General features: G+C 44.6%; 1 protein-coding gene across 4 annotated transcripts in view; it reads right to left on the bottom strand.

The window, feature by feature from the left end:
* The window catches only part of PTPN11 (protein tyrosine phosphatase non-receptor type 11), a 78449-nt gene that overhangs the window by 30679 nt on the left and 33368 nt on the right, over positions 1-14402 (bottom strand). For all 4 annotated transcript variants that reach the window (XM_030860492.2, XM_030860493.2, XM_060310447.1 and 1 more), the window contains exon 7: positions 84-180. In XM_030860492.2, coding sequence (XP_030716352.1) covers positions 84-180 — 97 coding nt within the window. The remainder of the gene's footprint in view (positions 1-83; positions 181-14402) is intronic.

Below are 14402 nucleotides of genomic sequence, written 5' to 3'. Positions count from 1 at the left end.
CATGGCCCCCAGAAAAGTTACTGAGACACTGGGAATCAAAACCTCCAAGAATGACTATTATGGAGAAATACATTGATACTTACAGGGCAGGATGTTTTTATATCTATTTTTGTTTTTATTCTCTTGCCTCTGACCCTCTTTTCTGCTGTAGAGAAGTTTGCATTCCTGTTGTTGTAGTGTCTAGAGAGAAACAAAAGTAAATATTATTATGCACCAAAAGCTTCAAAAAAAAAAAGCTTGACCCAGCACTTCCACTTTAGGGAATTTTTCCTAGGAAATGTTCCAGAGTCGTGGGCAACAGCTACAAGAAAGCTCACCTTAATGCTATATCAAGAGTGGCAGGAACACTGGAAACAACATAAATGTCCAACCAGAAAGGACTGCCTAAATAAACACTTTCGTTCATTCATACAAAAGATGTTCTACAGACGTTTAAAAGATATCCTAGGAGAATATTTAATGCCTTGGAATGATGATCAGAGTAAGTATTAACTGAAAAGCAGCTCAAACTTCCAAAACAGTGTCTTACATAAGCCCATATGTCTGCATGCACCTGTGTATATAAGAAATGGCAGAAGGATGTACACCAAAAAAGTAACGGGGATTATTTTTTTGAGAGCAGTGGGATTATTCTTTTTCTTTTCTTTCTTTTTCTTTTTTAACTGTTTTTTGCCTAAATTTGCTACAATAAATAAATATTTATAAGAAGAGAAACCTTTTAAAATAACAATTATTAAGAATGAAAGCCAGTAAGCATTGGTAGACAGCATCCAAATAATACATATGATCCATGTTCTTGAGGATTTTATGATCTGCCTTTTACCATTGATTGATTCAGAGCAAGCTGAAAGTCAGTTCTCAAATTTGGATCCTGGGGGACAGTAGAAGTAGTTCTGGTGCCACTAGATCATGGGCATGCAAGCTTTGTTAGCAAGGCTTTGGAGTCCTCCTATGCCTCAAACCCATGTCAGTGCCCTGGGCAGCCAGCCTGCGTCTGCACAGACACCCGCTCTCCTATGCTCTGAGGGGAGGGGGCCCCTATCCTCTACCGCAGCCAGAGATGGAGGAGGAGAACTCTCTCGGGCACCCAAAGCGAGGGGTCAGGAAGGACACCTCTGCAGGTAAAGGAGGTGGGGAACGCGATCAGGGCAAGAGCCTAAACTAGGCAGCCACAGTGGAGCTGGCCCCAGGGGAAGAGAGGATGTGGGGAAGTGGTGAGAAGCACCAGCTGCAGAAACAGACAGGAAGGTGGACAAGCTAGGCTGAAGTATTTTCAAGGAGTAGGTTTCATTTTCAAAATTACCACAAGTGCCTCTTCAAGGGACCCTTGGTTTCAAACAAGCCTAATTTGAATGGGAAATCACAAATGGGGCAAATCAAGAAAGTGAAAGGAAGACTAAAAAAAGGGGGGGAAAAGTGTGTTATATATATTTTTAATATATTTATATACGCTAAAATGATTTTCCCTTAGAGATTTCTCTACAAGGAGAGGCAGAGTCAGTATTTCGTAACACAGCAGCCCTGTTAGATTTCCATTTCATTTATCTGAATTTCACAGACAGGTACGAAAGTCAGGAGTTTAAATTGCTAGTTTGACTCTCAGTTTCAAAATGCAATATTTGGCCTTGACACTCAGCTCATAACCAAAGTGTTCAGCCAGTGGAAACCTGGACAGAAATAAAATACAATGTATGCAGAACTCTGACAATCAAACGGTCACTCAAAATTCTTAAATGAGGTCACTTTAAGTAATTACAGCCCTTTGCCTTCTTGGAGCTGGCATTTCCTCTCAACTGTGAGCCAGCCTTACCGTGCAATATTGCTGTGTTAGGAAGAAAGTTTGATCTTGATTATTAGACATTAAGGTGAGGTTCAAACACTATGAACTGAATCAATCACTTAAACATCAACCAAGTGAAGAGAAACAACATCAACAAAAGCTACAATGGGGTGGGGGGAGGGCGGGACACATACTAGGAAATAACTAGGTGCTTGATTCAAAACAAACTTGACAGCAAAGCATTCAAGTGTTCACTTATGAAACAAACCTCAAGTGATGCTTCACTTGTGGAGGGCACACTGCCAGAGCAATCTCTAGAAAAGGCAGATTTCACCCAGGCCCGCCCTGTTTAATCACCTTCAGTTCCTCCCTCTGCCTTCAAGATCAAATGCACGCTTTTCAGAACAACTCAGGAAACCTTCTCTGAGCTAATGGAGGCCTGCCTCTAACCTCAGCTGCTGCTTCGCCAAGTTACTATCCTGTCTGTGCCTCAGTGTCCTCAAGTGTAAAGTGGGGCTAATCCTAATTACCTACCCCATAGGGTTGGTGTTAAGAGTTAAGGCGCACTGTCTACACTCTAGCCACACCAAATATACACAAGGGTCTTGAACTCACCATGTTTCTTCAGGCCTTCATGTTTTTATCCATGCCATCCCCTCTGCCTAGAATTCCCTTTCTCTGCCTTGAGTACCTATGAATGGTTACATTTTACTTACTCATTAGGACCCACCCCAAATACCTCCTCCTCTGGGAAGCTCTCCTGACCCACTCAGCACGACCTCCCTGTGGCTCACAATACCAGCTCAAGGGCTGCAGCACCTCCCTCCGTGAGTACGCTCGTCACACTGAATCCCAGCTACATTTTTGCAATCTTGTCTCTTCTATTAGAGAGCATGGACCACCCTTGTTTGCCTGCAAACAGCACAGCATCCAGCACAAAGTAGGCACTCAAAATGTATCCGCTGAATGAACAAATAAATACAGAAGGGGGTGGAGGGAGACATACAAAACACAGACCATCATGGCGATGGCCTCGGCACTGCAGGGCCCACACTCAGCATCCCATGCTGACACTGCCGGCCTGGCCTTCAACATAAAGAAAAACCACGTAGGCAAAATATTAAAACAGCATTTCCCGATCTTTAGTCATTTGAAAAGCATCTTCAAGATGCTGTGCCATCTCAGCACATCACCTGTTATATCAATTGTTTTCTTAAATTAACAGCCTCTTTTTTCCCTTCAGAAAATGTATTTCAAAAGGAAACTGCATATTACTAGCACACATGAAAACCAGTATCACTTGCCATATATGGAAGGTAACCAGAAAAAGGAATATAATAAAAACAAAATATTGTCAAATTCTACCTGAATACTGTAGCATGCCTGAGACTCTGTAAAGGAAAAGGGACACTGGCAGGTGTTAGAGGTAGGTGTTAGAGGCATACTAAAACTGTACTCAGACCTTCTCCTAAGCCACGTCAAAAGGAATGGGTAAGGGTTAAAAAAGAGAAAAACCTTCCTCATTCGCTAATTCGATCTTACTGTAATGGGGTGCCCCGGAAAATCATCTCACACACCAAGAACACTTTGCTAGAATAATCCAGAGTTCCAGGCCAGGGAAATCCTCACCAATACCCATAGCATGTTGGCTAGACCATCTACTCAGCTCAGCCTCTGGCTTCCCTCATCCTGCATTAAGTTACCAATTGCATCTTCCATGCGGATTTGAGGTTTGAACAGCACACAAGTTGAGACAGTTTGGGCCCTGGAGTGTTCCAGAAAGGACAGGCCCAGAGGCCCTGTGTCCCAGGCGCAGTAGGGTGCTAACCGCCAGCGGCTGGCTGGCAGCTGTCACGGATTAATAATGACTAACAGTGTGCCTCTCCCCCTCCAGCCCCGCTCCTTCCTCCGTGCCCATTAGCCCATTCTCATCTGCGCCTGGGGCCCAAGTTGCCTGAACACATTTCATTTCCCACAGTGGAAGGCTGCCATCCATCTCGAGTGAGACTGAAAATAAAAAGAACTCAGAAGTTGTCACTTTCCATGTTCTGCCTGCAGAGGCTCCCCGACTGCACCCGAGATAATCAGCTACCGCCTGCTAAGGGGCGCTTCCTCCCCAGCAGCAGCAGGCTGATGGCCGGAAGAGGCAGGAGAATAGCCACCAAGCCCTGCCCCCAGGAGTTTACAATCCCTTCAAGGATGATCTTCCACAACCTCCCTCTCAGCTGCCCCCAGGGCACCAAAAGCTGTGAATGACCTGCGGCTGAATGTCACTGTCTCCATCCCCATTCTCCACTGGGCCTGGCAGGATGCCAGTGATAAGGCGTGGGACAGGCAACGAGAAAGCTGGGGCACAGGCTGCAAGATACCCCATTTTCCCACGTAAAACAACCAAAGGGTTTGCAACCAAGGATGAACCCTCAGAAAGGACCAGAGGCTAGTTACAGTCACCTGATTACATGAATCAACGGTGATCAACAAATGGATTATATCAAACTTTTAAGCGTTTATAAAAGGCATGAAGAGAAAGGCAATCCCCAATCCACATCGTACATTAGGCGTGCCCAGCAGCATGACCGAGTGTGGATGGAACAGGTGTTCACAATGCAGAACGGTCCCTCACAGCTATGGCTGTTGAACATCTGTGCTCCCCACACCTGGACCCCTGCCAGCCTCCAGCCTAAATGCCAGTAGCAGCACCCCCAGTCACCGTGATGACCAAAAGAGACCCTCACAGGCTTCCAAAGTCCTCTGATTAAAGACCACTGGAACCGGCTCTTGACCAGAATGTCACGAATGCAAGTGGAGAAACAGGATCAAAGAAAGACAGACAAACAACAAATGAATGGGCAGAGCCAGGCAGCCCCATGTGCCAGGACAGTGGCCTGAGAACCATTTGCCTGCACTGCTCTGAGCAACAGGGACAAATTGCTAAGGGAAAAAAAAATAACGCCACTAATCATTAAGGCCAGACCAAACTGTACAGTATTTTTACAAACAAAGCTACAAGGACTTCCCTGGCGGTCCAGTGGTTAAGACTCCACGCTTCCACTGCAGGCGGCACTGGTTTGATCCCTGGTCGGGGAGCTAAGATCCCACATGCTGCGCTAGGTGGCCACAAACAACAACAAAACAAAAAAACAAAGCTACAAGGGGAGGAGACATGATCAACAAAATACTGATAAGTGTTACAGCTGAGTGTTGGGAAAAAGAAGGTCCATCGTCCTGTTTTCTCAACTTTGGCGTGTGTGAAAACTTCAATAATAAAAGAACGTTTTTATAAATTATAAAAAGATAAAAATGTAAAAGCTCCTATTAACTCTCCCCCTACCCCACTCACGGCTGGTCACCTGAAGGAGAGAAAGAGGGCTGAGGACGGCTGTCAGGCAGATGGCCTCTCTGGTGGGGGCCACAAATAATAAGACAGCAGTAACCACGTAGACAGGCGCCAGACTGGGCCTTCTTCCCGGTCTGAATGAACTTCTGTTTCCCTTTGGCATCTGCCCTCCGCACAGAGGAACACTAGAATTCTCACTCCGTCCTCTTTACTGCAAACTCTGTGGTGTTACCAGGCACCACCAGCAGGTGAAAGCCCCCACTTCCAGATGCCATGCTGCACGGCCTGTCACCACTTCCCCACGGTGGAGTTGGGGAGGCTCGTCCCCAATGAGTCTGCGGCATCATCCAGGAGTGAAAGGGCAGCTGGAGATTCTCATCACCAGAGAAGGTCCCAACTGATGGACAAGCACTTACAAAGCACCGTGAGGGACAAAACCAATCCAAGATTTGGTTCCTTTCCAGGTGCTTGTTTGAAGTTAAGTCACCTCCTTCCTCCAACAAGGTGAAGTAGAAAAACAAATCTAGAAGACACGGTCCCCAGAGGAGAAGAGGTTCTGACATAGGAAACAGCAGCAAACAGTACAAGACAAATCTATCATTAATAATCTATGATTAAGTGTGTAATTAATTATGTGGTGTGGAATTTAGGGAGTGAGATCCATGAAAACTAAGTGAAGCAGGTTTCTGGGAGGAGGTGAGGCCTGAGGCAAGTGAGGGGCTAAGATGGGTACAAGGAAGGGAGGAAAACATCCCAGCAAGTTAGGGACATAAGCAAAGGTGGCTAAGAGGCCAGAGTTAGTGGCCTCAGAGTTAGGGTGAAGGAAACTGGTCAAAGGGCCTGGAAGCTGAGTTCTGTCAGTGTGGGAAATGAGGTTAGGTGGGGAGATGGGGGGCCTTGAGAACTGGGCGGGAGATCTTCAACAGCTGAGAAGCACAGCACGGTAGACTTAGAGTCAGAAGTTCTGGAAGTTCAAACCACAGCCAACTACTTGCTAGCCACATCCTTGGGGACAACTTTCTCCCTTCTTCTGGGCTTCAGTGTCTTCATATTCAAAATGAAAATGCTATGCCTCTGGTGGGAAATCGGGAGCCACTGAAGGTTTTTGAGCAGAAGAGTGACAGGAGAAATGCTGAGAGTAGATTAGCATGAAGGGCGAATGGAAGGGCAGAGGCCGAGAGTAAAAGGGCAGCTGGTGTCTTGTGAGGCGATGAGAGCCTGCACCCCTGGCATCAGGCGAGACTCCTGTCTCTGCTGCTGCCCACCTGGGCAGTCCTGGGCAGGTGCCTTGATCTCTCAGAGCACCCAGGGACACAAGATCTACCTACCGCATAAGATCTGGGGATGCAATGAGATGATTTCCCTAGCCCAAAATGCAGCACCAAGCAGACAATAAATGCTAATTTCTTTCCTTCCTCTAAGACCACAAAGACAACTAGGAAAGAAAAATCAACCAGACCTGGTGAATGGCAAGGTATGGGAGAAAGATGAGTTAAGGGATGCTCTGAGGATTCCAGCCTACAGGGTCAGAGAATACACAGGACAACCACCAGAGATGAGAAGTAAAAGGGTATATTTGGTCTGAAGGGGAAAATAACAAAATAACAGGTCTGGTTGTGAATGCTTGAGTTTGAAGAGCTATTACAGCCAAGAAGAAGTGTGGAAGGCACAATTCAAAAGGTAGAACCAGGGCTTCCCTGGTGGCGCAGTGGTTGAGAGTCTGCCTGCCGATGCAGGGGACATGGGTTCGTGCCCCGGTCTGGGAAGATCCCACATGCCGCAGAGCGGCTGGGCCCGTGAGCCATGGCCGCTGAGCCTGCGCATCCGGAGCCTGTTGCTCCGCAACGGGAGAGGCCACAATAGTGAGAGGCCCGCGTACCACAAAAAAAAAAAAAAAAAAGGTAGAGCCAGAGCCCGGAAGCAACACAAACTTAGCGGTAATCAGAGGAGGGTGAAAATGGATGTGCTCCTCAGTGAAGAGCAAGTTTAAAGCAAGATAAGCAGAGGGCCCAGACCACGTCTTGGAGGACCACCAGAGTTAACTGGTTGGGAGAAGAAAAAGCAACAAACAGCAAGAAGAGCACAAGGGAGGGGAGGAAGGAATAAACCAGGCACATGCCGCTGCGGATCAGAGAAACAAGAAAATGGTGGGAATGAGCAACTTGACAGCTGTCTCAAGAGCGGCTCACGGAAGAAAGAGGCCAGAGAAAAGACTATTTTTTAATCTTAATAAGAAAGCCACTGGTGTCTTCTCAAAGTGTTACTTCAGCATACTGTGGGCTGTCACATTCCAAGGTTAAAGAAGAAGGGGGCTAAGAAGAAATGGAGGCTGCAGCACAGGCCCACAGTGTGGAAAGCAGCAAGGTTGTTCAAAGGCAAAGGGGAAGGTACAGCAGAGATGTGAAAGCACCTGGAAGCACCTTCGGTTCTTCAGTTCTCTGTAAAGATGTCAAGCATCTCCAGCAAATGAAAACAACTCTAAAGAGAAAAACCTGACACTGGAGGGGCACAGAACAAAAGCAAGGGCGGGCGGGGGGGTGGATGGAGTGGGCTGAAAGAGAAAGAGTTCAAAGGAAACAAAGGAATTTCTCCAGAATGGGGCTTGCGGAATAAAACCCTTTAGCCACTGTGATGCTCTGCCCACCAGAAGGGAGCAGCCCTTCTATCAAGCAGCCGGGAGCTCAGGCCTGGATGGAAAAGCCTGGTGACAGTTCAAGGCTGCCCTCCCGGAGCATTTTTAATCATGAGGCTGGAGCCCTGGTTGGGGTAGCTGTTCAATATGGCTTTGCTTAGTCACCAAGCAGAAGATTTCCACTAGAGATCACCAGCAAGAATTATTTTTTGAGACACAGCTTTGGGGTGCAGTTAAAGCCTTGTCTCCATAAAACCTAACTATCTCCAAGTAGAATTTGTGGGTTTGAAGAAAGGCACTAGCTCCTCTGTCGGTTGGCAGAGCTGCTGGTGGAATCCAGGACATCTGTGTGGCTTTCAGAGAAATGCCTGTGATGCCCGTGCAAACGGAGCACAGCTTCAGACCACGACAGGGAAGAGAGGCTTGTATAACAGAAGGAGGCTGGGCTTTAAAAAAAAAAATCCAATTACTAAGGAAAATAAGCTTTAAAGAGCTGAGAAAATAGAACCCCAGTTAAAAAGGTGTTGTGGAAGGTTTGTCTGTGTGTACTGTGTTTTTTTTTTAATCAGAAACAGAAGGTTCAAAACTAAAATCTGCCTGAAATTCATTACTGCGACCCTGAATGACATCCTTTTAAGCAAGTGTGTAGAGGGGTCTCAGAGACTAAAACGTGCATTCACCAAGCCTCAAACAGGGGCTCCAAATGAAAACTGCATGGGAATAAAGACGAACATCTCAAAGCAAAGCCTGGAACATTCCTCCACACTTTTTAAGCATCAGAAAGCTGTTCCCTATTGAATATAAGCAAAGGGTCTGAAGCCAATACAAGTCTCTCTTGCTATGGAAAACAGCTCAGATACAACACAACACAAATACTTATTTTGTGCCTCCTGTGTGCCAGGCTCTCTGCTGGATTCTGGGGCTACAGTGAACAAAACAGGACTATCTGTCCTTGTGAGGCCCACAGACTGACCCGGACTATTTTTTTAGATAATATGCACACAGCAGACATAAAACAGCAGGATCAAAGTTTGTCTCTTTATTTTTTCACCAACAGTTTCATTTGAACAAGACCTCTTTTTATTCCAACAGACCTCGTAACGCCATCTGCTTCTGTGGATTCACAGTGACAAGAAACAAACATTAAACCAATAACTACACAAATTATTCACGAATTCCAAGGATGGTAAACTCTACAAAGGAAAGGATCTGCTGCTATGTGCACATATAACAGGAAGAATCAATCCAGGCATAGGGACAGGGATCAAGGAGGTTTCCCTGAGAAAATGACAAATGACCCTGATGCTGGGAACTGAAGAGTGAAGAGACGTTAGCAAGGTGACGTGAGGAAGGAAGAACATTCTAGTACAATCCCACCTGTAACACAATTGAATTAGCTGAAGAATCATATTCCCATTAGGTATGTAATAGGCAGTTCAAACTTTAACATGTCTAAAACGTAAGTTGATCACTTGCCCCAAAACCCATCCCTCCCAGTTTCCCCCAAAACTCATCCCTCCGAGTCTCCCCCAAACCCATTCCTTCCATTCTTCCCCCTCTAAGCAAACCGTAACTCCATCCTACTAATTAATCGCTCAAGCCAAAAACTTTCACCTTATCCTGCCTCACCTCTGTCTTAACCATACAATCTGTCAACTCTACCTTCAAATACTGACAATTCTACCTTCAAAAAAGTCTCAAGTTCTCAAGCACCTCCGCTGCCGCTGCCCTGGTCAAAGCCAACATTATTTCTCTGTTCAAATTATTGCAATTTGCCTCCCTGCCCATCTCGCTGCTTCTGTCCTTCCCCTTACAGACTGTCCTCCATGTGGCAACCTGAGTGATCACCTCACTCCTGTGCTCAAAACTCTCCTTAGATTTTCCATCTTACTCCAAGTAAAAGCCAACAGCTTTACCCTGACCACAGTGCCCCATGGGATCTGACCCCTCCGTTATGGCTCCACCTACATTTCCCTCTTGCTCACCCTTCTCTGATAGTACTGGCCTGTCCGCTGATTGTGCACCACGTGCATTAAGCACATTCCCACTTCAGGGCCTTTGCACTTGCTGTTCCCTTTGCCTGGAATGTTCTTCCTGAGGTTATCTGCATGCCTTGCTCCGTTATTTCCATCAGGTCTCCACTCAAATGCCACTCTGTCAGAGAGCTCTATGTAAAATGGTGATGCCCCCATCAGCACACCCTTTTTATCTTCCCCTACTTTATTTTCTTCACAACACTTATCACCATCTCACATAATGAATACTTACCTGCTTCTTTGTTTACTGTCTGTCTCTCCCAATTGACTCCACAAGGATAAAGACTATGACTTGTTCTCTACTACATCCCCAGAACCTAGAACAGAGACTCCAGCATAGAGTCTGTGCTTAATAAATATTCATTAAACGAATGAACAAATTAATCACTGCCACCACCAATGGCTACTGTTTGGGGGAGATATTTTGGGGATGTCTGCCCAACTCCCTATAACCTTCATCTGAGAACTATTTTTCCCCAAACACAGTGGTCCATGAAGATGTCTTTGTTCTATGTGATGCTGTCCTTGGACCAGAGATGGATGGCGTCTGAGCCAGTGAAAATCGCTGAGACTTTGATACAATGACTGAAAGTTGCCAGTTTCAATATCTGAAAGGGGTAAGAAGTAAAGTTCGTAAGTCAAGAAGCAAAGAAACCTTCCGCAGGGAAAGAAGAACGAAGCAGGTGTGTGGAGAGCCGAGGTTCTGGATACAGAGGGGGCAGTGAGATGGAAGAGGAGGGTGAAGGCAAAGTCTGGCAGCCGAAGGACTATCAACAGCAAGATTTCCATCCTCAGCTTGGGTCCTGCAGTTAGATGACGTCCAGGCTCAGCTCACAGTGCCCCTTGGCAACTCAGGTCTAGAGACTCAAAAGGGAAGAACAGGCACAGAGAGGGCAGATACCCTATAAATGCAGCTATGCGATATGCCTCTCACAGAGACACACAAGGGCTGAATTCAGGTTTCGGGTAACTTGCACAACGAAGGGACAAAATTGCAGGATCAAAACCTGCCTGATCAGTTATTTCGTGTCCATCTCATTTTGACAGAACTTTACTTCATTTCAACAAATCTAGAAATACTTTCCACTTCTTTACAGTCATGGCAGAGATATGCAGGAGACAAAAGATGTTTACAGAAAAGGACAATCTCATTTTACCACAGTAAAAAAAATTGGGGAAAGAAAGGAAAAAAAATGGGGACTCTATAGGAAAAATTAAAAACTTGGGTTTGCAATGTTTTGACCATACCACATATCCTTGAAGAAAACCACCAACCTGAATTTATTTCAGGAGCAAAGGAGAAAAGAACCAAAGAGCTTCACAAGAGACTTCGTATTTTAAGATGCATTAAAATCGGAAGTAATTTGTAAGTGTCTTCTAGGGGAAAATTACCCAAAAGAACACAAAGAGTTTCACAGAAAACGAGAAGCTGGGCATACAGACAAACAAAACATAGCTATCAGAGTTTAATTATCAGTGGCATTGCAATTTAGAGCTTTGGTTCACTTTAAAGACCATCAGAACACACAGTAAGAAGGAACTGATCCCAAATTTATCACCTTCTGGGAAACAACTAAGGTACAATCACTAAAATAATTAATGCCTTGCTGTTGGATCAAACTTCAGCTTCAGAGGATTTAGATTTTAATGAGTCTCTGCTTCCACATACCTAAGTTCTTCTATAATGGTTCATTCTGTTCTCAGCCTTATTCCCCTGGCCCCAACCTTAAAGGGCAATTTTTTGAAAACTGACTGGATTTAAGAAGCAGGTACATAAGAGATCTAGAAAGCAGGCCATCAGCTATTTGGATCTAGCTTCAGTTTAAGTGAAACGTTAATGCCCTGATTTAGTGCCTGACAATTTATCACCCCAGCCTGACATCTACAGAGGACTTAGTAGAGTACAGATGTGATCTTGTTTTTTTCCATTTCCCCTGAAAGCCAACTCAGTTTTCCCCCATTTTGTTGTTAATAATGTATAAAAGATGAACTGAATTTCAGATGTCACGGACTGAAACCATCAGGTCAGCGTTTAGAATCAACCTTTTTCCATGGCCAGAAAAGTCAGGCTAGGATTTCCTTCTAAGTTCTATCCTGACCCCGCCAAAGGGATCATAAAAAACTCCCTACTGCCACAAGCTGTAAGAAGGTCTGACTTTGTTTCTCTAAGCATTGCCTAAGTGAACTTAAAGAATCCACCACTGCACCAGATACCAAATTTGCTGCTGTAATTTTTTTAAAGTTCATAGTCACTTTATAGGAAAAGTGGTCTGTGCAAATGATGGCCTCAGCTATTATGAAGTGTAACATAAAAATGAGACTAGATTACAAAATAGCTCACTGGGACTTCCCTGGTGGCACAGTGGTTAAGAATCTGCCTGCCAACGCAGGGGACACAGGTTCGAGCCCTGGTCCAGGAAGATGCCACATGCCGCAGAGCAACTAAGCTCGTGCGCCACAACTACTGAGCCTGTGCTCTAGAGCCCGCGAGCCACAACTACTGAAGCCCGCGCACCTAGAGCCTGTGCTCTGCAACAAGATAAGCCACTGCAATGAGAAGCCCGCACACCGCAATGAAGAGTAGCCCCCACTCGTCACAACTAGAGAAAGCCTGCGCTCAGCAACAAAGACCCAATGCAGCCAAAAATAAATAAATAAATAATAATTTTTTAAAAATAGCTCACTTTTTTTTTAATTTAATTAATTTATTTATTTTTGGCTGCTTTGGGTCTTCGTTGCTGCGTCGGGCTTTCTCTAGCTGCAGCAAGCAGGGGCTACTCTTTGTTGCGGTGCGTGAGCTTCTCATGGTGGTGGCTTCTCTTGTTGTGGAGCATGGGCTCTAGGTGCCTGGGCCTCAGTAATTGTGGCACATGGGCCCAGCTACTCCGCGGCATGTGGGATCTTCCCGGACCAGGGCTCAAACCCGTGTCCCCTGCATTGGCAGGCGTATTCTTAACCACTGCACCACCAGGGAAGCCCCTAGCTCACTTCTTATATTTACCAAAAAGGTTTGATATCTTTTAATTTTAATTAAAAATACTTTTCAGACTTTAAATATGCTAACCAAAATCATGTAGGATATATAATAAAAATTAAAGATGAGTAGGGGGTTCCCTGGTGGTGTAGTTGGTTAGGTTTGGCACTTTCACTGCTGTGGCCTGGGTTCAATCCCTGATCAGGAACTGAGATCCCGCGAGCCACACGGCCCGGCAAAAAAAAAACAAACCAAAAAAAAAAAAAAATTAAAGATAAGTAACAATCAGCACTTTTTTTTTAACACAGAATATCAAAAAAATGTTAATATTAACAATAATCAGCAAAAAGAGAAAAATATGCATGCACAAGGCTATGCATTGTATCTTCTTTGTAATATATTTGGAAACTATCCAAATGCTCATCAATAGGTTGAATAAACTATGGTACATCCACACAGTGGAGTACTGTGCAGTAAAAATGAATGAAGACTATCTGTAGATACTACTGTGGAGTGATCTCCAATGTAATAAAAAAAAGAAGTTGGAAAGAAGTATGTAAAATTATGCTACTATTTATCCATGAAAGGATGGGTTATGAAATTACAGATATATATTTGCTTATACTTTTTGAAAGGTAATAATGAACTTCAACTTTTTTTTAAATGGCTATAAATATAAGGAGGAAAAGACAGGGATAGAAGATAAACTTCTTTGAATGTACTTTTTGTATTTGACTTTAGAATCAAAGGCAATATTTTATATAATTGTAAATAAAATTTTATAGAAAGAAATTTCTGAAATCCAAACATAAAATGAAACAAATAACCTAGCTGTATATCCAGTTAGTATATAACCACATAGAGAAGAACTATTACAAATGAGTTGAAAGCACAGTAATTTGACTATACATCTCTGAAGGATCTACCCTAAGGATTTAAAAATAAAAGCTGGAAAAAAAATTAAACTGTTGGGCTTCCCTGGTGGCGCAGTGGTTGAGAGTCCACCTGCTGATGCAGGGGACACGGGTTCGTGCCCAGGTCCGGGAAGATCCCACACGCCACGGAGCGGCTGGGCCCATGCGCCATGGCCGCTGAGCCTGCGCGTCCGGAGCCTGTGCTCCGCAACGGGAGAGGCCACAACAGTGAGAGGCCCGCATACCGCAAAAAAAAAAAAAAAAAAATTAAACTGTTGTCAGTAATGATAGTATTGGGGGTAACGGAAGTCTTACTAGTCTTGAGTCCTAAATTTGAATTGGAAGTATCATTTGGACTCATAATTTATTTCAAGAAAACAATTTTTTCTAGCTCCACCCATTGAGATGGAAATAACCAACCTGACAACAATAAACACTTCTGGCTCCCAGACTGTAGTCTCTAAATACCACTTCCCAGGAAAGGAAGAAAGAGAAGGAAGGAAGAAAGGGAGGAAAATGAGATAAAAGCTAACTCACTCCTTGGAGAAATGACTGATTCCAGTTCTGACATGGGAAATGTATTGCACTGTAACAACTTATTACACCAGAAAGTAAGGAATCTAGCAAAAACTACCAGAGTTGTATAGGAAGGAGTAGAAGCCAGCTTGCAGAAGCTCCCACTGGTCAAAGCTAAAATAATTTGAGCAAAAGAAGTGATAATAAATGCCA

The sequence above is a fragment of the Globicephala melas genome, chromosome 13, assembly GCF_963455315.2.
Source record: "Globicephala melas chromosome 13, mGloMel1.2, whole genome shotgun sequence".
Classification (NCBI taxonomy): Eukaryota; Metazoa; Chordata; class Mammalia; order Artiodactyla; family Delphinidae; genus Globicephala; species Globicephala melas.
Note: the sequence above shows the minus strand (reverse complement) of the source record. Positions and strands in the feature narration are given on the sequence as shown.